This window comes from Zootoca vivipara, chromosome 1 (genome assembly GCF_965207765.1).
Source record: "Zootoca vivipara chromosome 1, rZooViv2.hap1.1, whole genome shotgun sequence".
In the NCBI taxonomy this organism is placed as follows: Eukaryota; Metazoa; Chordata; class Lepidosauria; order Squamata; family Lacertidae; genus Zootoca; species Zootoca vivipara.
This window is the reverse complement of record NC_142582.1, coordinates 73,407,465-73,429,714: the sequence shown is the minus strand read 5'-3', so window position 1 is coordinate 73,429,714 and position 22,250 is coordinate 73,407,465. Positions and strand designations below refer to the sequence as shown.

At 40.6% G+C, this 22,250-nt stretch overlaps 1 protein-coding gene across 1 annotated transcript in view; it reads right to left on the bottom strand.

The window, feature by feature from the left end:
• Positions 1-22,250, bottom strand: part of LGR4 (leucine rich repeat containing G protein-coupled receptor 4) — an 85,880-nt gene that overhangs the window by 28,155 nt on the left and 35,475 nt on the right. Inside the window, exons 2-4 of the mRNA XM_035117726.3 lie at positions 15,391-15,462; positions 1,174-1,245; positions 185-256 (exon numbers count right to left, since the gene is read on the bottom strand). Coding sequence (XP_034973617.1) covers positions 185-256; positions 1,174-1,245; positions 15,391-15,462 — 216 coding nt within the window. The remainder of the gene's footprint in view (positions 1-184; positions 257-1,173; positions 1,246-15,390; positions 15,463-22,250) is intronic.

The following is a 22,250-nucleotide window of genomic DNA, read 5'->3' as shown; positions in this document are numbered from 1 at the left end:
AAGCTTTGCATTTGCGAACAGCATGAGCAATACCCTTCCAAATGAATTTAGAATAATTAAGAGTTATTCATGTACAGAGCTGTATGAGCCGCTCCCAGCTTCCAGAATGCAAGGTATGCTCAGAGAGAGATGAACATAGGAAAGAAGACAGATGCAGGAGCAGAGAATTCTCAAGGAAACTTACAAGGACTGTAGTCCGCTGAGTCCCCTGATGGCCTCATTGGGAACGGTTTTCAACTGATTGTTCTGCAGAGTGCTGTAGAAAGAGAAGGTATGGGGGGGATAAGAACATGAACAGGATAAACAAATAGGACAAGTCTCTCAACTGACATTCACAATTTCAGTAGTTTGCTCCTGATGTACTTCTTGTCTATGTTCGCTCCCCTCATGCTGGAATTCTGAACTAAATGACAGTTCAATATAGCCTGAGCCCCATGCCTAGTGAGGAAATATTCTCTTGAGATCATACAAGGGAGATAGATGAGACAGACAAGGTCCAGTAAGCCACCAAAAAATGACTTCAGAAACACATCCTTTAGCCTACTGATTAGTGTTTCTTAACCTCAAAACATTTACGCCTGGAGTATAATCAGAAGCTCTGAGACATGCAAACAGGATTCCCTGTCACACATTAAATTCTGAGGCTTCATTCATGGTGAACAACTGAGACAAAACTTATGGAGGCTGAGGTATGCAAAAAGGACTTGGTGTATTAAGTCCCTACAAGATTGTGGTGATGTTCAGATTGCCATTGCAGTCGTGGTGGTGGGACTTGAAATTTTGGTTAAAAGGAAAAGATAGCAACTTCATTGCAAGCTGCTTCACCCAAACAACTTCATACAGGGCAGCTCCCACGTAGTTCTAATTCAAGCTAACACCATAGTGCTCTGTGCATGTGTGCATGGCCCTCAGAACCACACATTGACCCCCAATTAAATGAAGTAATAAACATTTAAACAAAGTTGCAACCAGCCACCCACAGTTTAATCCTCCACTGGAATTGTTTAAAAAGTGACAAGGCAATAGAACTTTTCCTGTTACTGCCTCTGCACTGTCCAAAAAAAAATCCTAGAACAAAATACACAATTCTGCTCATTCCGTCAGTGAATATGCTGACTGGACAAGAAAGAAGTAAAGAATTACCCCATGAAGCTCTGAAATTTGATTACTTACAGAACTTTGAGCTCCTTCAACCCAGACAAGGCCTTCGGATGAATAAAAGCGAGGTCATTGCCAGCCAGCCGTCTGGAAAAGATTGCAGTAATAATAATAGGCTACAAAAATACAGCATTTTTCTAAGTGTCTAATACATTAAATCATCAGGACATCAAAACATTCATCAAGCAACGGGCGTGCTCTGCATTCGATTGTACCACATTTCCATTCACTAGCACTCACTCAACTCGTGTGTTTTTAAGTAACCATAGTGGATGGAGTTCTCAGAGTTTGTGTTTGCAAGTAACATTTAAACTACAAGTGTCAAGCCACAACTACCACATTATGAATTGTAGCCTACTACCATATTTCTATTCCACTCTAGATAAGCAGCCTTCAACTATTGGGGCCAAGGATCCACTCTTAAAAGGGTTTTGAGCAGTAGGATAAAGGTGTCCAGCTAAGTTACTCATGTCAATTCTGCGTGAAGGTGGGAAATTTTGTGCCAAACAGGTGCTGCCTCTTTAAAAAAGAAGAAGAAGAAGGCAACTCTGCAAAAGTTACATTAGATGTGTCAGTCTAATTCTAACAGAAAATTTCAAATCCCTTACTGCAATCTGTTTGTCTTTTTTCTGCATGCTTAGAAGCAACTGCTCTCTCCATACACAGCTCTCTCTGTATATTTGAAGATTATGGGTTGTTAAAATCTCCGTTCAGTAGATTAGCAAATTCTAAACTTCATAAATATCTACTATAGATCCAGATACTGTTTTAACCTTTAAACAAACCAAAGTTCCTCAGGTCTGAACCTCACAATGAACTGTTGTTAGTTGAAAACCCAGTGGGTCTCCGCCTGACAGGCATATTCAAGGAGGAGCCATAGTTTCAGCACAACTAGTATGTGAAGCAGAAAACCTTGGTTTTCCATTCTCTCTGAAAAGAGCTATTGTACATGTATATATGTATGTGTATTTATACACAAGAAAAAGGGACTCTCCACCACACCCAAGTAACCATCACAGAAACAGCTTTGAGATGGAGTTACCCCATTTATCTTTCATGTGTTCTCTTCAAACATTTATTTAGTAGTATGTCTGTTGTTATATGGTCCAATTCCTGTCAACTGCTGGTGCTTGTAACACTAGATGTTTTATTTAGGAAAGCGATAAGAAAATGCCAAACACCTGGTTATTCCTGGCTGCCAACATGAACAACAGATCATTTTCGGCCAAATTGGTTGCTTCCTTGTTTGCTTTAATGTCTCGGCTAAGATCTGAAGATGCTAGTGCAGATTAAATAATGTAACGAAGAAAAGTACAATAGGGATGTTTGTACAATATAAGTCTTATTGCACTTAGAAATTGAAAATGGTTTTTATATATTCTATTCCCTACACATTCCTTTTTTGTCTCTGTACCATGCCTATTACATTTTTAGGCTGTTTTAACGTATAAACAGTGTGTAGAAAATTGTAGGTGCCTTTAAAGTGGTAAACCATCACAATAAATGCAAGTTAACTTAGTGGTGACTAACTTGTCCCATTGATTTCAATTTGATTAATGCAGAGAGGGCTGGATGAGTGTATACAGAAACTAGCCTACTGCGAACGTTTATTTTAATCACTTTATCCATCTTTTCCTCTGGTCCCCCTGACTACTGATATGTGGCCCCTGGAAAGTGGCACAGAAAGAAATGCAACCCTCAGGCTGAGATAGGTTCCTCACCCCTACCATTTAATTAATAAATCTGGTTAAACCATAAAGGTTGTTCTTCAATTCATTTGCTTTAACTTTTCTTTTTAGTTGTTGTTCTTATTATACTGCACACATTGCCTTGATACATATGGATGCACCCAACAGGGCAGAGCATACACTGAGCTAGTGATAGCGGCAGTCCATGCTAAATCTCTAGATCAGAGCTTTCCAAACTGTGTATCAGGACACGTTAGTGTGTCAGCTGCAGTGTGTAGGTGTGTTGCATGAATGCTCCCCTGCATTCCTCCCGGGACTGGAAAGAGGTTAGTTTAACCTCTGGTTTGCCGGTAAAACTGAATTACTGTGTCGCAAAATGATGCATGTCTTAAAAGTGTGTCACCAACAGGAAAAGTTTGGAAAGCTCTGTTCTAGATGTTTAGTCTTCTGGATATCTGAGAAGTGGATGCTGGAGCCTATGAATTTGAAGTGTATATTTATCCAGTCAGAGGGGTACTTGCTTTATTTATTAATTTGGAATACAATGTTTGTGATGCTTTAGAATACTGACTTTTAGCCAAGATACGTGTTTTTTTGTAGAAAAGTTATAATAAGCATGAAAACACAGATGGTGCACATGTCAATCAGGATGGAACAGGCTCACACATCATAAATCCTGTGAGCGGTTCCAATCCACTGGATTTCTGGGGAGAAAAAGCCTGTCAACTGTGTGGATGGGGGTGTTTCTCCTTCTTTCCTTTGACCAGGGATAGCCAATGTGGTGTCTTCCTGGTGTTGTTGGACTACAACTCCCAACATCCCTGGCGACTGCCATGCTTGCTGGAACTGCTGTGAGTTACAGTTCTAAATATCTCAGAAAGCCATTCCACAGTAATTTGGAGCAGAGCTTTTTATGTGGCTGTTCCTGTTCTGTGGGGAAGCATTTTCTGGAAACAATTTAAGGTATTTTTGTCCCAACAAGCTTTCTGAGCTGGATAAATAGGTATCTGCTATACGTGTCTACTTTGTATTGTTTTAAAGTTTATCTGTGTTGTCTTTAACTGTTTTAGTAGTTGCTTTTATTTTATTTTGTACATCGCCTTGAGATGGGTGTGGAAGGCAATTAAAAATAATTCCAAGTAATTCCTTTACAGTGGTACCTCGGGTTACAAACACCTTGGGTTACAAACACTTCAGGTTACAGACTCCGCTAACCTGAAAGTAGTACCTTGGGTTAAGAACTTTACCTCAGGATGAGAACATGAATCATGTGGCGGTGGCACGGTGACAGTGGGAAGCCCCATTAGCTAAAGTGGTACCTCAGGTTAAGAACAGTTTTAGGTTAAGAACGGACCCCCGAAACGAATTAAGTTTGTAACCAGAGATACCACTGTATTCATCTTTTACAATGCACCATAGCTGGGTCCACACTTGAGATGAACAGACCACGAGAAGCATATGCAAAAGTCAAGTAAGTATATTATAATATAGTAAACTTGTTTGTAATACAATACTATTATGAGGAAAGATGTGAAATGATGCTTGGGCAGTTATTTACTTTATAATATAAATTACGTTGAAGATAAGGCTGCTAACTTGCTCTAATTCTTTTTCCTAATATAAACCTAATTTCTTCTCCTTAACTCACAGGCTGTACAGACAACTTCACCTTAAGTCTTCATTTTGTCAGGATTCTCTTTACCCCAGTTAATTTACATGCTTCACCTAGGTTCTATTTGAAGTTTTGTTTCTGATCAGGGACTCATTACTTTTGTGAAGACAAGCACCACAATTCAGATTCAGCTGTCTTGGAAAACTGCAGGTAAAGCCTCTCTTCCTAGCTTTAGCCTTCAGTGATTTTAACTTAGGTGTCTTTGCACCTACCTGTTGAACAGCTGCCTGGTGCCACAATATTCTCTCAGATCTCAGAAGCACACTTGCTACCTTTTCAGCTCCCAGCTGCAGACTCTCCTGAGCAGGGGCAGCCTATCTAGTTTTGCCACCAAAGGTGAAACAGGAAGGTGAAACAGCAGGGGCGGTGGGGAGATGCCCACGGAGGTGCTCCTTGGATTCTGCTGCCTATGGTGGCTGCCTCAGTCTGCCTCATGAATCTGCCCCTGCTCATAAGCCTTGACAACACTGACTGACTGTTCAGAGTGCTGTGTGTGTCTAATCTTAAGGAATTTCAGTATCTCACTGGACTCTATCGGAAGACCAATGAGTTTAAATAGGAAGTCCCACTAAGGGACCTATGACAGATTGCTCTTTTTGGATTCTACTGATCCATACAAAAACTGAATTCTACTGCAAAATGTCGTAATGGTGGAAGTTGTACAGTTACCTCTTTAATAAATGTGTCAGCCTAGCTGCTTCCTGGAAGATGGCCAACTGAAGAACCCCCTATATACTGTAAATCACAGGCTTAGGTTAGAAGTAAACTGCCTGCCACACACACCAAACACTTTAAATAAAACATTTTCACATTTGAAATTCTCTCAGTGTTACAGTTTCCCTACAGAGGTACATTGCCTCTGATACTAAAGCCATCATGGCTAGAAATCATCATCAGAAAGTTTATGGTGATTTTGCACATTCTGTGGCACAAATTCTACATTTCAAGGAATTTTAAAGACTTTCTGCCCTCAGGTCCCACTTGAAAGGGCAGAAAGTTACCGAGGCCCAGTATTCACAAAAGGGCGGTGTAAGGATGGAGCCAGACACAAAATGGAAAGCAATTAATGTCATCATTTTAACCCCTCCTTAAAAATGGCTGAATTCTACACCACAATTATTTCCTTGTGGTAAGGAGTGACATAGTTCAGCTTTCCTCAAGTTAAGTACAGACATTTTAGGCAGAATTTGCCACATCCAGAAAGTCTAAACAGAAGTACAGAAGACTTTTTATTTCATATTTCCTTCTCCGTGCCTCTTAATTCTCACCTGTCATCTCTTATCTCCTACTGTATTTATTTGCACAGTGCCTAGTTAAACCATGTAATTCACTCACACAGGAGGCAGTAATAGTCACCAACTTGGATTGGTTTAAAAGAGGACTAGACAAATTCATGGAGATAGAGGCCCTGCTCCAACACCACCCTTGTAGCTTAGCCTAGTAGCACCAAGGTCCTGTCCTATTCCTCGCTCCCTCTGCTGCCGCCATCCACTCATGGGTCACCTAGGGCAATGGGCACAGGATTCCCACTGCCTTACAGTGGTCTCCTTGGAAGTAGGGAAACAGCCAGCTAAATTCAAAGTCTCCTGCTTAGCAACTTCAACCCATCTCCTCTCCCAGGCATCTCAACAACTAAACTGCTCTAGCAGTCTAAGCCACATGGGAGGACAACTAGACCATGAGCGTTCAGAAACCAGTACAGCCCAGAGATCCAATTCAGCAGTGTATTCAAAAGAAATATATGTAATAAGGAAGAGGGGGAGAAATAGCAAGCTTCATTTGTTCCAGTATTATGACAGTGAGAGGGGAGGAAAGCAAACATCTTTTTATCCACTTTCTCCACACTGAATGAAAGAGTTGTCATACAAAGAAGCAGTTTTAGCCTGCCTTCAAATAGCTGGCAAAATATGTAAACTGAATCCCTTACCTGTTCAGGTCTTTATTAACTAGTATAATGCTAGACAGCAGACATCCTCTGAGCAAAGAAGTGCAGCCTGATCCTATACTTGTGTACTTGGGAATGAAATCTCCCTGTGCTTAGCAGGGGTTACTCCCATGTGAGTGTGTATAGCATTATAGCCTTATATTCTCTGCTGATTGGTTAGAATTCATATGAATAAAACCCTCTCACTTTTCCCCATATGATTTTTTTTGTTGGTAATTCAGTCTGCATATTTTATTGGACATTCACTTCTGCATGTCTTAGGCATTCAACACTCAAACTAATCACATCTGCCTTGTCTGGCTGATGATATCTATTAAGATATTAGTGAGTTGAATTACACCAATCACCACTGGAAAATTACATTAACACTATTTCCAGCATTTCAGAAAGCACTCAGTGACCAAGCCCCCCCCCCCATCTTAAAAATCTTCATGATCCAACACACAAATAAACCCATTTGTCATCATTTCCTGGAAAATTAATTGGCACAAGTTGTTTTAATATTTGAATATGGAAATCACAACACATGAATCAAAACTGTCACACACCACCATAACAAAGTAGATTATGGCTAAAGTGTTGATATAGAACTAACTGCATAAAATCAGAGTTTAAATGTATTTCTATTTAACAAAAGCTCTTTTTAGTATATTAATATATTATTAAAATGTATTCCTAAGGGGCTACAGACATTATTGGCAGCATAAAAAAAGAACAAAGAATGCCAAATTCTGCACTCCAAATAGCATTGGGGGAGGAGGTAAATACCAGTATGGTTTTCTTAATTTGCATAATTATACAGAAGTAGGAGCAACAATATAGTTGAAGCAGCACTCTTTTCAGTCTTTAATTTTGGGTTTTTCAAAACAGTAGTCTTCCATGCGACATAGCAAGCCAATTCTGAAACTGGGAGAACCTTCCAAAAGCAGCTTGTGATATAGCATAGTAGGTTGCTGTCTAAGTGAGAGAAAAAGTAAAACATTCTACTATGCATTCCCTTGGACACACCTCAAAAAATTCTTTAGATACTATCTATGTACCGGTAATATGAATACCAGAATAAGAAAGTAGTTCTGCTATCCATCTGAACAATATCATCAACTAAACCAAGGTAAGACTACCTAAACACACACACACACGAGAGAGAGAGAAAGAGAGAGAGAACGAACGATAGGAGTGTTTATAAAAAATGTGATTTCTTTCTCCTCTTACTTGCCCAAAAAGTTTCAATGTGAACATTGTGAACCAGAAACAACTACTGGTAGCAGCGCAAAACTGATTTCCCCTGCTAAGGGTACGACAACATTTTTCCTGAAGCAGCTCAACCAACATATTCACACCAAGCGGAAGACACATTTCATATTACACAATGTTACAAAGCATAACTTTGGTTGCACCATACATATTCTCATCATTGTTGACTACCTAAACCAGGCTTCCTCAAACTCAGCCCTCCAGATGTTTTTGGCCTACAACTCCCATGATCCCTAGCTAGCAGCACCAGTGGTCAGAGATGATGGGAACTGTAGTCTGAAAATATCTGGAGGGCCAAGTTTGAGGAAGCCTGACCTAAACTCTTGCTAAGGTTGAGGACAGCAAGTAGAGTTTCATTTCATTCCTTATTTGTACTCCTTCACTCTTTCATGTATTTATTCTTACTCTGTTGATTTCCTCCTGGGTCTCTGCCAAAGGTATTGACAGATGTGCTCCAGACCTTTGTGCCTCTCTCTAGTGAGTCAGGCAACTGCCTTAACCAAGCTTGCAAGAACCTATATGACATCAGAAGGTCCAATACAACCTCAATATATCTTATGGCTAGACATTTCTGATAGACAAGGCTTGGAAATTTGGAGCAAGACAGTTGATTCTATCTAAGGAAACAGAATATGAACTGAGGCCCACATCACTCTGACACATCACACACCCCTTGCCTGATGAAAGCTACCAAGTGAAGGCAAAGTTCAGAAGGAAGGGTAACCTTCACATTCACAAGCCTGTTTTTTTTTATGAGCAGGGTTGCTTCACTTGTGGGAAGCATTTATACCTTCTACCTCCATTTCCAGTCAAAAGCGAAAAGAGCAGTTAGAATGACATCCACAAGACAAGACAAACTTCCAAGCTCAGAAATACCACGACTTCTATTTTTGTATGCTTTTCTAATTGCTTGTTTCTTCTGATCAGTTAGACACACACACACGTGTCCTATTTACTCAACTGATTTGTGGTGCAGAACAATTCAAAACTGTTTCGTTCACGGCAGAAAATGAAAATGCCACACACAGGTGATATGTCTTTAGAGTCACACAAAGGACTCCGTGCTTCATTTCCTTCCATTTCAACAGATTACCAACCTCCTGGGAGTCCCTTTCCCTGCACCGGATAACATGGTGACCTCTTACTAGAACATATGGATGAAATGGCCCTCCTCCATAGCTATTATAAGCACCCATGAGCTCTGCAGCTGTACAAATATCATGCCTGAAGTTCAAGGGAAGTTTGAAAACCACATTTACTACAGCTGACATTTAAGTGGATTGACTGTACATTTTCCCATAGAGAAACAATTAATATTTTCTACCCTAAAGTAGAATGACTGACCAATCTCCTCAAAGATTATATGAAAGATTAAAGGGATAGTCTTGGCACTTTATTGACTTAGGCTATTTATAGGCCTGTAACAAAAGGTACTCTGGGTGGCTTGCCTGAAAACCATATTAGTGATCCTCCAGCAGCAGAAGCAGAACACTTTGTGACTTTTCTGATAGCTAGCGAAGCTCAAGTTCGGGGTAAATCTGCTCAACTATGTGAAACAAGCAGAAGACGTAGGTGCCACTGTGGTCTAAACCACTGAGCCTCTTGGGCTTGCTGATTGGAAGGTCGTCAGTTCAAATCTGTGTGGCAGTGCTGAGCTCCTGCTGCTCTGTCCCAGCTTCTGCCAACCTAGCAGTTCAAAAGCATACCAGTGCAAGTAGATAAATAGGTACAGCTGCGCAGTGGCGGAGCTTCATGCTCCGGCACCGGGGGCGGAGAGCAGACGGGGGCGGGGCTGGCACGCATCCCGGGGGCATGGTGCGCATCCCGGGGGCATGGCATGCCCCTGTAGGGGTGTGGCGCCCAGAGCAGGCAGGGGAGCAGCCGTGATGGCACTCCGCCGGGATCGCACTGCCGGGGGCATTGCGCTCCCCTACACTCCTCTTCCTCTACCAGTACAGCTGCGGCAGGAAGGCAAATGGCATTTCTGGGCGCTCTGGCACTTGTCAAAGTCCTCCATGCACCAGTAGAAGTTTAGTAATGCTGGCACAGTCATTTTTGACTGGACTATACCATTCAGGGGTCCTTTGCTTTTACCTTATATTCATATTACAGTATGTTTGTTGAAGAGCACACCTCATTAAATGATCTGGCAAAGCCCTTGGTGATCTGCTGTTCTTTATAGACTCTGATCAATTCCATTTCAGGTGGCGCTGTGGTTAAACCACTGAGCCTAGGGCTTGCTGATCAGAAGGTCGGCGGTTCGAATCCCTGTGATGGGGTGAGCTCCCGTTGCTTGGTCCCAGCTCCTGCCAACCTAGCAGTTCGAAAGCACGTCAAAATGCAAGTAGATAAATAGGAACTGCTAGAGCGGGAAGGTAAATGGCGTTTCCATGTGCTGCTCTGGTTTGCCAGAAGCGGCTTTGTCATGCTGGCCACATGACCTGGAAGCTATACGCCGGCTCCCTCGGCCAATAATGCAAGATGAGCGCGCAACCCCAGAGTCGGTCACGACTGGACCTAATGGTCAGGGGTCCCTTTACCTTTTAATTTGTAAATTATTTTCACACAAGTATCTGTTATAGAGAAAGACAACAGAATTTCGACTTTATTCCTAAGTATTTTAAGGTTCCTATGGAGATGGCGTAGAAAGTTAAAAGTTGCTAAGTGCAAAACAGAGCAGTGAATAATACAAATCCATGCCCTGCTTTTCATCTGTGTATAAACTGAGACACTCATATTTATGGCTGCCCTTGTGATAATTAGAAGTCACCATCAAGTAAACAACAAACTTTGCAAGAGGCCATGGGGGAGGAGGGGAGATTAAACAAGCTAATTATAGTAACCTGGCATGGAGAGGCCAAAATGAACCATAGAAAACAAAGACATATAAATTAGAATGTGAAGCATGCCTGCTTTAGTTTGTGGCTCCTGTGTGACCCAACAGAAGCAAAAGGGGGCTTAACATGTCAGGATAGCATGAAACACCTGGACATAATTTAATATAAATCCCTTCTGTCTCCTCCATCTTAATTCAGCTTTGGACATTAATTTTCTTTTCGGATGTTGGGTTTTTTAAATGAATGTGCATAACTTAAAATTGATTCCCAAAACTGCCCTTTATAATCAAGGTGCCAGTCCCCCACCCTTTTGTTTCTTCCCCCTTTTTTTTTAAAAAAAAACCTTCTCCTGCCTCTTTAAGAAATCCCTTTCTTGTAATAGACTCCTCCTCCTTCAGTAGAAAGTGAAGCAGGTAGGAATTTCATCTTAATTACCAATACACACCTGAGAGGTATTTTTTTAATGTTTATGCATGATTTTCAATTTTATACACTTCAATAATTTTACAATCATTTTAGCCTTTCTATGCCCGACTTCCTTCCCCATTTCTGAAGTTTCTTGATTTTATTTTTTACATTTTCTGCATATTCCAAATTAACTTAATCATTTATTCATCTACCACTTGAAAGGTCTTAGCAGCCTTCTCCTGCAAACTCACACACTTCATTTTCTTCCTTCTGATTAGGATACTGAGTCCTCTGCCCCATCAACTCCCTTCTCCTGTAACTCATTTTTAAAGTAAGCAGTTTAGAGATGGGCTTCCTGTGTGCCATCTCTCTGGCTTTTATTCAATGTTTATATTCGCTGTTAGCCGCCCTGAGCCCAGTTTTCAAATCGGGAAGGGCGGGGTATAAATAAAAATTAGTTGTTGTTGTTGTTGTTGTTGTTGTTTTCATGCATTTTGTTTTGTGAATGAGACCTAAATTGATCCAGCAGTGTAGGCAAATGCTCTAAAACAGGCATCCCCAAACTGCGGCCCTCCAGATGTTTTGGCCTACAACTCCCATGATCCCTAGCTAACAGGACCAGTGGTCAGGGATGATGGGAATTGTAGTCCAAAACATCTGGAGGGACGAAGTTTGGGGATGCCTGCTCTAAAATGACCATGCAGTCATTCAAATGTATCATAGGAGGACTACATGCTGCAACTCAACAAATGGTAACTTTTTGTTGTAATAAATGCATCCTATTTTCATTACAGCTAGCAGAGGGTGTTTCAGGTTTGTCTGCTAATCCAAGTCTGAAAACTAGAGCACACTGCATCAAAAAAGGTCAACAAAATATGTAGTTGAAGTATGTCTGCTATTTTGTGCTGCTTTCCTTGAGGCTCTTGTTCGTGGGTGGAACATTTTTGTATCAGAGTGTGGACGAAGTAGGCTGGTGAGTTTTTTAGTTTCTGTGCTTCTGGGGATTTCAGATTCTTCCCTCCCAATTCCCACGCTGGAAAAATACTATTCACTGGGAAGAAAATAGCTGTTGTCACAGAAGACTTAAGAGGACCAGTGAAGAAGCCTGCTAAGAACTTCCTTGCTTTTCTTCTAAGAAGAAGAAAATATTAACAGGAAATTTCTGACTCCACCCAGACCCAATTAAGTGCAATGCCGCCTACTGACTATTTACACATCTCCCCCACCACTCCTAAAAAAAAAAAAAACCTGCAGCAACAACACTTAAAGAAATCAGCACTGTTTAAACATCTGGTAGTTGAAGCAGTGACATTGTGGAGCAAAAACAGGAATGGGGAGAACATAACTTTTTTTTCTGAGGAGAAATTATGACATGCACTAGGGGCAGGCATCCCCAAACTGCGGCCCTTCAGATGTTTTGGCCTACAACTCCCATGATCCCTAGCTAACAGGACCAGTGGTCGGGGAAGATGGGAATTGCAGTCCAAAACATCTAGAGGGCTGAAGTTTGGGGATGCCTGCACTAGGGTAACTAACAGACGCTCCTTGATCTGGCAAGTGACTGAGGTGATAATGACACTTTCAAGTTTTGCTATTGAGACAGATTAGCAAATAGGAAGTCAGAGAAGGAGGAAATAACCAAGCAGAGGCTAGATACTTCTTCCTTTGATGGGTTTCCTACTTCATGCTAGAAGGTTAAATGACAACATTTCTTTGAAATACTTTTAAACGCTAAAGGATGCATTTCAGCTACCTGAAAATCTTTTGCTAAAGGTCACACTGTGTTTTACTAATTGAACCTATGCAATCAGATAAAAGGATCGGCAAATGCAATAAGAGTTCACACCTAGGAAACTACGCTTAAGATTGCAGTCATAGCAAGACAAACCATGAGCTGTAAACTCAAGGAACAAACCTTGGTTATACCCATTGTTTGTTTGTAGCAAGACAAATCACAAGCCTGGATTTGGGCAGCACACTAAGCCACTTTATACCACTTTGACCAGGCATCCCCAAACTGCAGGCCCTCCAGATGTTTTGGCCTACAACTCCCATGATCACTAGCTAACAGGACCAGTGGTCGGGGAAGATGGGAATTGTAGTCCAAAACATCTGGAGGGCCGAAGTTTGGGGATGCCTGACTTTGACTGTCATGGCTTTCCCCAAAGAACCATGGGAACCTTATAAGGGTGCTGAGAGTTGTTAAGAGCCCCCTTAACAAACTACAGTTTACAATATTTTTGGTGGAAGCCATGAGTGTTACAGCAGTACAAGAGTGATTTAAATGTATGATGTGGCTATGACCCATGGATTAGCTCACAGCAACAAACAGAGAGGATTGCAGCAGCCATAATCTCCTCTACAGGAACCCACACGTTTGCGCTAAACCATAGTTTAGCTTCCGTTTATGTGTGAACCAGGTCATGGTGACACTATTCACACATTTGTATACTTGGATACAGAGTATGTTTCTTTTCTTTTGTATAGCTCTTCGAGCTTGACAATGTGCATGATGAAAAAGACACACCTTAAATTCTTTTCATTTTTGTAGCAAGGGAATAGAAATATGTTAGAATGTTGCACCAGAAAGGCAAGTAATTAAATCAGGATTTCTCAGTCCCATAATAAAATGGAAAACTTTTCTATGCTTTTTCTTTTTCTTTTTCTTCTTCCTAAGCACTATCATTACAGTTTGCAATAAAGATACTTTGGGTATTGTGCAATGGAGTTCCAAGTATATAGTGGCTAAAGGTTCTGCCTTTTGGCTCCTCATCTCAAGACACACCCCAAGTTTACAGAAGTTACATAAAGACTGAAACACCCACATAGTTTGGTTTTATAGCTTTGTACTTATAGGCAGGTGTGGGGGTGGGGAGAGATGAATGCAAGTCATTCAAAGAGTTGCTTATTTATTTTAAAAATATAGAAACACGTGAGAAGGACACAAACATACTATACAGCAAATATTTATATAAAAATATTTATACATAAAATAAAACATGCAACACAGTTTTCAATCTATTATATAAAGCACTAGGTATAACTTGCCTCCTTTAATATTAATAAATGTCTATTATTTATTAACTTAGCAATTATATAGTGCTGTTAGGGTGTTTGAAGTGTTCCACATATTATTAATTTTTTTCCCCTGGTACGTTGCAACACTCTGCAAGGAAGCTTGGTAGCATCATCTCCTCTATATTCTGGGACAGGGACTAGGACTGAAGACAATGGCTAGTCTATGGCGACCCACCTTGTGAATCATTGCCAAAGCAATGTTTGCATCAGGGATCTCCCTGCACACATTCTCATGTAGCCAATTACCACCCTTGTGCTTTTTATTTTGAGGCTGTTTACAATTAAACAGTAGCAGCTGCAACCGATATTTAAGATTTTTGCATTAAATGGCTTTTCCATTATTCCGAATCAAGTTGTAGTGCTATTAATATTCTATAAACTTGCATACAACTGTTCTACAGGGTCATATTTGAGCAATCATTTAAAACAGGCTAACCTTTGGACCTCCAGATGGAGAACTCAAGAAGTTGTTGGACTCCATCTCCCATCAGCCCCAGCCAACAAGCCCAACAATGACTGAAGGGGCACAAGCTAACCACATCTGCCTGAAAAAGAATATAGGGACTACCCTAATCTCTCAGAGATTCCCAAGCTATTCATTGAGGATTTTCAACTTAAATTTGTCTTTAAAAAGAAAAGAAAAAGCGCTCTCAGTATGCTTTGAGTGTGCCACACCACTGTTCGGGAATTATTAAAAAGGGAGCTGTATTTTAATGGAGTGAAAAAAGATACAATATGTCTTTTCTACTTTAATCTCCCCCCCCCCCATTACTGCATTGCCTGTTCTGTCTACATTCACATCAACGTTCAAAAAACCCCTTCTCATTTATGTTCGGTTGGGGCCATGAGTGAGGAACACCCTTTCACTTAAACATTTAAGGTAATGGGATGCATTTAATGAGAACATCTGGTTGTTTCTCACAAAGTCTCACTCTCTCAACACTTCCCAACCTTTACACACAACACACACACAGTACTTGTCCCAACCTAGGCTGATGGGAACCACAGTAACTATAGCAAGTTTTATAAAAGCTATGCAATCAGTCTAGCATAGCTCCATTTAAAACAGTGGTAATTGCACAGCCCCTGTGTTATCTTTGGATAGCACTGTAATTAAGCCTATGTCATCACTACAATCACAATTAAAATAATTACTATAAAAAGGTTCCATGTAAATAGAATCCTGGCTTTGAAGCACATATAGGATTTTTAAAAACTATTAAGTACAATGCCTTCTTTGTTCACAGTTGATTCACATATCACTATTTACTTTTACATGCATTTCTCAGACAACCTTTACTCACTCACTCACTCTCCATGCCACAAAAGCAGGTTAGATTCAATACTCACAATTCTTCAAGGTAAGGAAAATTCCTGAATGCATCTTCCGGCAACCTTGTTATATTGTTCATACTGATATCCCTAGAAAAAACAGGAGAGGGAAAAACATTGCTGTGTGAACAAAATGTGTCGATCGAGTTTCTAGAACACAAATTATTTCTACTGTGAGAATAAAAAGGCCACATGGGGAAAACAAAAGAAAGCTAAATGTTTCAAAACTTGATAGTGTGAAAATTGTTTCAAGAGAGAAGCTACTATATTACACAAAATCAATGTTTTTCCTATTAAATATTCAAACCTGTATTAAAGGTCATGCCTGTATTAAAAGCCATGCTCCAGATGTATATACCAATAGCCAAACTCATTCTCCACGTACATGGTACCTCTGGTTATGAACTTAATTCGTTCCAGAAGTCCATTCTTAACCTGAAACCATTCTCAACCTGAGGTACCACTTTAGCTAATAGGGCTTCCCGCTGCCGCCATGCCGCCAACGCGCAATTTCTGTTCTCATCCTGGGGCAAAGTTCTTAACCTGAGATACTACTTCCGGGTTAGCAGAGTCTGTTACATGAAGTGTTTGTAACCCAAGGTGTTTGTAACCCGAGGTACCACTGTACCAGTCTTTATAAAGACAGCAGCAGGAATGTATCAGCAGGCTTGGGGGAGCCCGAAAACACCAAACAGAACCACCTAATAAGAACTGAGCATGCTCAGTGGGCATGGAATATTGAGGGGGGGTAAACTGAGGGGTAACCGAATGGAGTATCCTGAAAAGGGGCATGGCATAGCTGACACCATGAAAAGGTGCTTTCAAACCTCAGCACTCAGCACACCCGTAACAGAAAACAAGCTGGTTCCCACTATCATATGGGAACAGGCTAGAGTCAGTGTGGTGTGGAAAGACAGTGTGGTGTAGTGGTTCAAATGCTGGAGTAGGACCTGTGAGACCAGGGTTTGAATCCTCACTTAGCCAATAAGCTCACTGGATGACCTTGGGCCAGTCACCATCTCTCACAGATAAAAGGCGGATTTGTGAGGGTAAAATATGAAGAGAACCATGTACTTGAGCTCCTCCAAGGAAAGGTGGATAGAAACATGGTATATAAATACATGAAGAAGATTCTTGGAGCCCAAACATTTCACTCATCCTTGGGTAACTTGGTTGTCTGTATCTTCCTGCCAAGTGGCAAACATCATCAGATGCAGAAGTGGGGTAAAATGTGTGGTTAAATGCATCCTATATTTCTTAAATGGGTAACCCAAGATGGAATGCTTATATAGACTCTCTGTCCCTTCGCAGAACTGCAACACCCTTTGTATTCTTTGGGCAGTACTCACAGCAAGTGTGCACATAAACTCTATGCATTCTATTAAAGCTACTCTTGTACTACTAGTAGTAGTAAAAATAAAAATTCAAATGTGACCACCCAGCATTCAAGCATACTGTCTGCTTGAGAGAGAGAAAAGCACAACTATCAATGAATGCATTCAGACCTGATAAAATAAAACCCCTCCGGCAAATGAGGCTTCTGGGACAGCTGACAAGAATAGCAGGAACATGCCTCAGCTCTACCACAGTCATACGTTCCTGCAAAACCTATAAAAAAAAGTCCTCAAGGTAATAGTTTTAAGCAGATTTCAATTTCAGCCCGTGAACAAATGCAGGCAAGTGCTTACATGATAGGTATGCAGAGCAATTTGTTTGTTTCCTCTTACAGCTTGCTGAAAGCACAACTCTGCGGAATATTTTTCTTTATATAGAACCATTACCTGCTCTATCAGAGGTCTGTTTAGAGCAGCTGAAGTAGAGAAGACAAAGGAAAAAGGATGATGACCCAGAGCATTTCAAAAATATTTACTTTTGGGTGTGAAATGTTTCTCAAAAACAATGTACTGCTTTGTTTCAATCTAAAAAAACAAGAACATAAGTTTGAGTAGAATCAAATCCACTACAAGTTATTTCTATTTTATTTTTAAAAATTCTTATCTACTCTCATCTGCTCACTTCTTAACCTATACCTCTATTGCACTTTCTCCTTTCGCATTACTATGGTGGAGAGTTATAAGAGTTATTCCCATGTTTTTATAGGGTGGTATAAAGCAAAATTGTTGTTGTGAAGAATGGAGTTTGTTATTGACCATGCCAGTGTCATCTTTACTACCAGAATTCGGTTTTCTTACTTTAGGACAGTTTTGTTTTAACTAGTTGTCACAGAAGCATTGGTAATTATTATAAAATCCAAAGGAATAAACATTCCCCCCCCCCAAAAAAATTTCTAGTTACATACATGGAATCAAATTATCTAGCTGCCTGGTTCAAACAAACATACCATCTGCCATATAACTGCCATTTTCATACTTTAGATATAAATGTATTAAAGTTGCATGACAGAATTTGACATATCAGAAAACAGAATAACTTGTCTAGTGCTCATCAGCCAGAAGAGACATTTATTTTGGCTTTTGTAACACTATGTTTAGAGTGCATCTACAGTTGGGACATGGGTGGCGCTGTGGGTTAAACCTCAGAGTCCAGGGCTTGCCGATCATAAGTTTGGCGGTTTGAATCCCTGCGACGGGGTGAGCTCCCATCAACCTCGCAGTTTGAAAGCACCTCAAAGTGCAAGTAGATAAATAAATAGGTAAACGGTGTTTCCATGTGCTGCTCTGGTTTGCCAGAAGTGGCTTTGTCATGCTGGCCACATGACCTGGAAGCTGTACGCCGGCTCCCTCGGCCAATAACGTGAGATGAGCGCTGTAACCCCCAAGTCGGTCACGACTGGACCTAATGGTCAGGGGTCTGTTTACCCTTTATCTTTACAGTTGCCATGGAGTTTATTCAGTAAAGCAGTGTTTCCCAACCTTGTGCCTCCAGCTGTTTTTGGACTACAATTCCCATCATTCCTGGCCACTGGTCTTGCTAGCTAGGGATGATGGGAGTTGTAGTCCCAAAACATATGGAGGCACAAGGTTGGGAAACACTGCAGTAAAGAATGGAAGATACTTTGCCAAATATTGCAAATAACTTCTGAACAGCAAACAAGAAAATATCTGACGTGGCAGATTTGGCCCTGATTTCCAACAAATAAATGAGCAGCTGGAGAGCTCACTGGGTTTACAAATTGGATTGTATGGGCTAACTTTGATTGGGACTGGCTGAACACCAAGATTCTAACAACAGAAAGAAATGACAGAGAAAGGAGAGAGGAGGAAGACACATTACCTTACTTGCCTTACCTATCCTTATAACTTTAGGGAATTTTATGTCACAGCCATAAAATCAGAGTAATATTTTACTTTTAAAAATTTGGTACAAAAAGCACCAGAGCCTCAAAAAACACATGCAGGGCATCATCAGCTGTGAGGGATGCACAATTTTATTTTATTTTTTATTGTAGAGATGCCTAACCTCATATAAAGCAGTGCTGAAATCCGCCCTGATCACCACAGCCCTCCTTGCACACATGATTTTTATACTTCTATTATAGGAGCCGCAATCCTCTGTAATGTTATATAAGCTGATCCTTCCTCATGTCAGAATGGCCAATAAATAAGCTTATAGCAACTTCATCATTTATTTAACGGTCTCAGGCAACAATCATTTTTTTAAAAAGGTGGCCAATTCCTTGACAAGCTGTACTTTACTTTATGAGACACTTAACTCATAAAGTAAAGGTCCATGAGGGATAGCTCAGTTGGTAGAGCATGAGACTCTAAATCTCAGGGTTGTGGGTTCAAGCCCACTGTGGGCAAAAGATCCCTGCATTGCAGGAGGTTGCACTAGTGCAACTAAAGCCACAACTCAGCTCCTTCTTCCAAGTGCCATGAACACGCAATTTCACTCACCAGGCTGCGTTCCTTCCTCAACTAGATGGTTCCATAAACCCTTTGTAGTCTTTAAATAAATACATATATTCATTGAACAGAGGCAAAAGAAAATATGGAGGTACTTTATGAATCACAAAGAAATAGGTATGCATGAAAGCTACTTTTGATGTTTTTCTGTAGGGCTTGTCACAAAAAAATATTGTTGGAAACATCATCTTATTAGCAGAGGTGTTTTACTCGCAACTCAAAAGAGCAGATTTAAATCCCATAGTACTCTATGTCTAACTCACACAGGAGACACTTTGTTCATGGACTGGAATGCAGCCCCCATTTGAGTGGGATAGAAACAGTTTTTTCACAGAAACAGTACAAAACTGCTTAGCAGAATGATTGTAAAAAGGCACTCTAATTCCATAGAGCAGCAGAAAAAGTCAAATTTTTAGTGTAATTGAGGGGAATCAACATTTGAAAGTGACGTGGTGGAGCTAATCCAGACATTCCCAGACTTCGGCCCTCCAGATGTTTTGGACTACAATTCCCATCATCCCTGACCACTGGTCCTCTTAGCTAGGAATCATGGGAGTTGTAGGCCAAAACATCTGGAGGGCCACAGTTTGGGGATGCCTGAGCTAATCCATTGATAAATGGTTGGTGGGCCATACTCTCCATTGAGCAAGTAGTTTGAAATATGATTTTATCATATGGTTCAATAAAAGCTACTTTGAAAGGATTGGTTTGAGATTTAAGGTTTAAATTAATAGGCAACAGTTCACACAAGGTTGAGTCATGGTAGCAGTTTTAATAGGAATACCTCATTAGAGGCAAGAGAGAAGTTAATACTAGGCCTATTCACTGACCTGATTTTAGGTACCTTGCCTAGTGAAATATTCTTCACTCATCTTATAAATCTATTCCCTTAAACACAGACCATAAAAAATTCTTAACAATTTTAAATAAATTTCTTGGTTGAACAAAATACATTGTTGGCAATAAAAAAGGTAATCAGGAGAGTCTTATCTTTTAAATTACTTGTTTCTTTTATTAAACCAAGTACAATTAACTATATAATCAACCACCTAGAGCAAATTTTAGAACACAGCCTCAAAATTAATTCAGGCTTCCATTAAAGGGTTCCCCAGGGCAAAAGTAGAGAGAGCAAGAAGCTCTTTTATCAGCATCTGAAAATGGCAGCTGCTTTACTGTGGGAATAAACTAGAATTGATGTGTATAGTAAAATATACAGAAGTTCAAGCCAAGCAACATCATGTGATGGTCCAGCATCAATGAGCCTGAATTGAAACAAAGGCACATCCTGGATCGACCAATGAACAAATTGTTTGATCATCTGGAATATCCCTAAAGAATAGGAAGGTATGCATTTGGAGAAACATATTGTCATGGTCTGGAAAACTATTTTCCTTCAACAGAGATTTCTTCAGACATGTATGACATAATTTGCTTACATCAGCCCTCCCCACCCTCTGACTATACATAGGGTCTGGTGACTTCTGTTTCAGTGTATCTGAAGAAGTGTGCATGCACACGAAAACTCATACCTATGACAAACTTTATTGGTCTCTAAGGTGCTACTGGAATGATTTTTTTAAAAAAAATTATCAGCCCTGAGGACCCTCTAGTATGGTTCTGAGGATATTCTGCCTTCTCTGTGTTATTTCAAGAAAGAAAGTGAAGCAGGCAGCAGCACCTCCATTTGGTAAGTGGGAGGTGGAGATATGTGTGAATCCTATCTTTGGTCTTGACAGCCAAAGCTGGAACTAACAGTATAGCTGACACTGGTTGGCCTGCCTTACTGCTGAAAGTGCCAGCTGTTACCTTCTGGCTTATACTGAACATGGGAGGAAAAAACTTATCCACAAGTGGGTTGGTGAATCTAATGACAACTGACACTTTGCAAGCAAGAGGTCAGAGACATGTTTTCTTTCCAGGGTTTACAAACCAAATACTGGTAGGAACTGCCATCAAATGCAACAAGCACATCAGCAATTGTATCAGGTACAACTTGTTCACACCCTTTTGAGAAGTGCTGTTGCCTGACTTTCTCTAGCTTCCCATCCTAGATATTCTCCAACTATAAAGCAGTAGCTAGAGAAGGAGGGTTTATGGGTTGGATTCAAGTGGGAAATAATTCAAATTATCTTGGGATGCTATGAGGTGCAGCAGTGCTGATGCACCCACATCTCAAAGAACCAAACGACACAACAGAATAACAACCACAGGAACAGCTATCTTGATCCGACAAATTAAGAGTGCACTTTGGTGGACACTCCCTGAAACTATATGGTTTGGTAAATTGTTTGGCTTGCTCCTGATTCTAGGAATGCTGGAAGACTACTTTCTTTTAAGTAATAAGAACTCAGGCTATTTCTCACATCTGTCATCCAATAATTTTTGTGGGGGGTTTATCATTGTGTTGTTTAAGAATGCACAAAGGAAGGGCTGGGTAAACTTCAAGTTTAGGGGATCTACTTCTTTTTCCCCTAGAAAACCAAGGGTCCACCAGCTATATCCAAGTGGCATAGGAAGCGGCTGGGTGGGTGTGTACTAAGAATTAAGGAACAGGACACCTCTTGTGTGTATCTCAGCCCAGGAATTTGTTCTCAGTTCCAGATGTGAGCTCACAGTCCTTTCACACAAAAAAACCATTCTTCACTTCCTCTCAAGCTTGCTTAGTTTCAGCAGCCTTATGGGGACGGGGGTGGTGGTGGTTTGCTATCATTAAACTAGGAGTCAGAAATCCTCAGTGATCTACTGCAAATCAGCCAGAGATCTACCACTATATCCTGACCTCTCTTTTGACTGCACTGAACATCCTAACAAGGAGACTGAAATTAAAGCCAGTCAACCACCCTGGATAATCACAGATAAGCCTGGTATGAAAGGGTCTTCATTTTTACCCGAAAAACCAACATTTTGAGATTAGCAGCTGTATTTAATCTAGTAAAGGTAAAGGGACCCCTGACCATTAGGTCCAGTCGTGACTGACTCTGGGGTTGCAGTGCTCATCTCGCGTTATTGGCC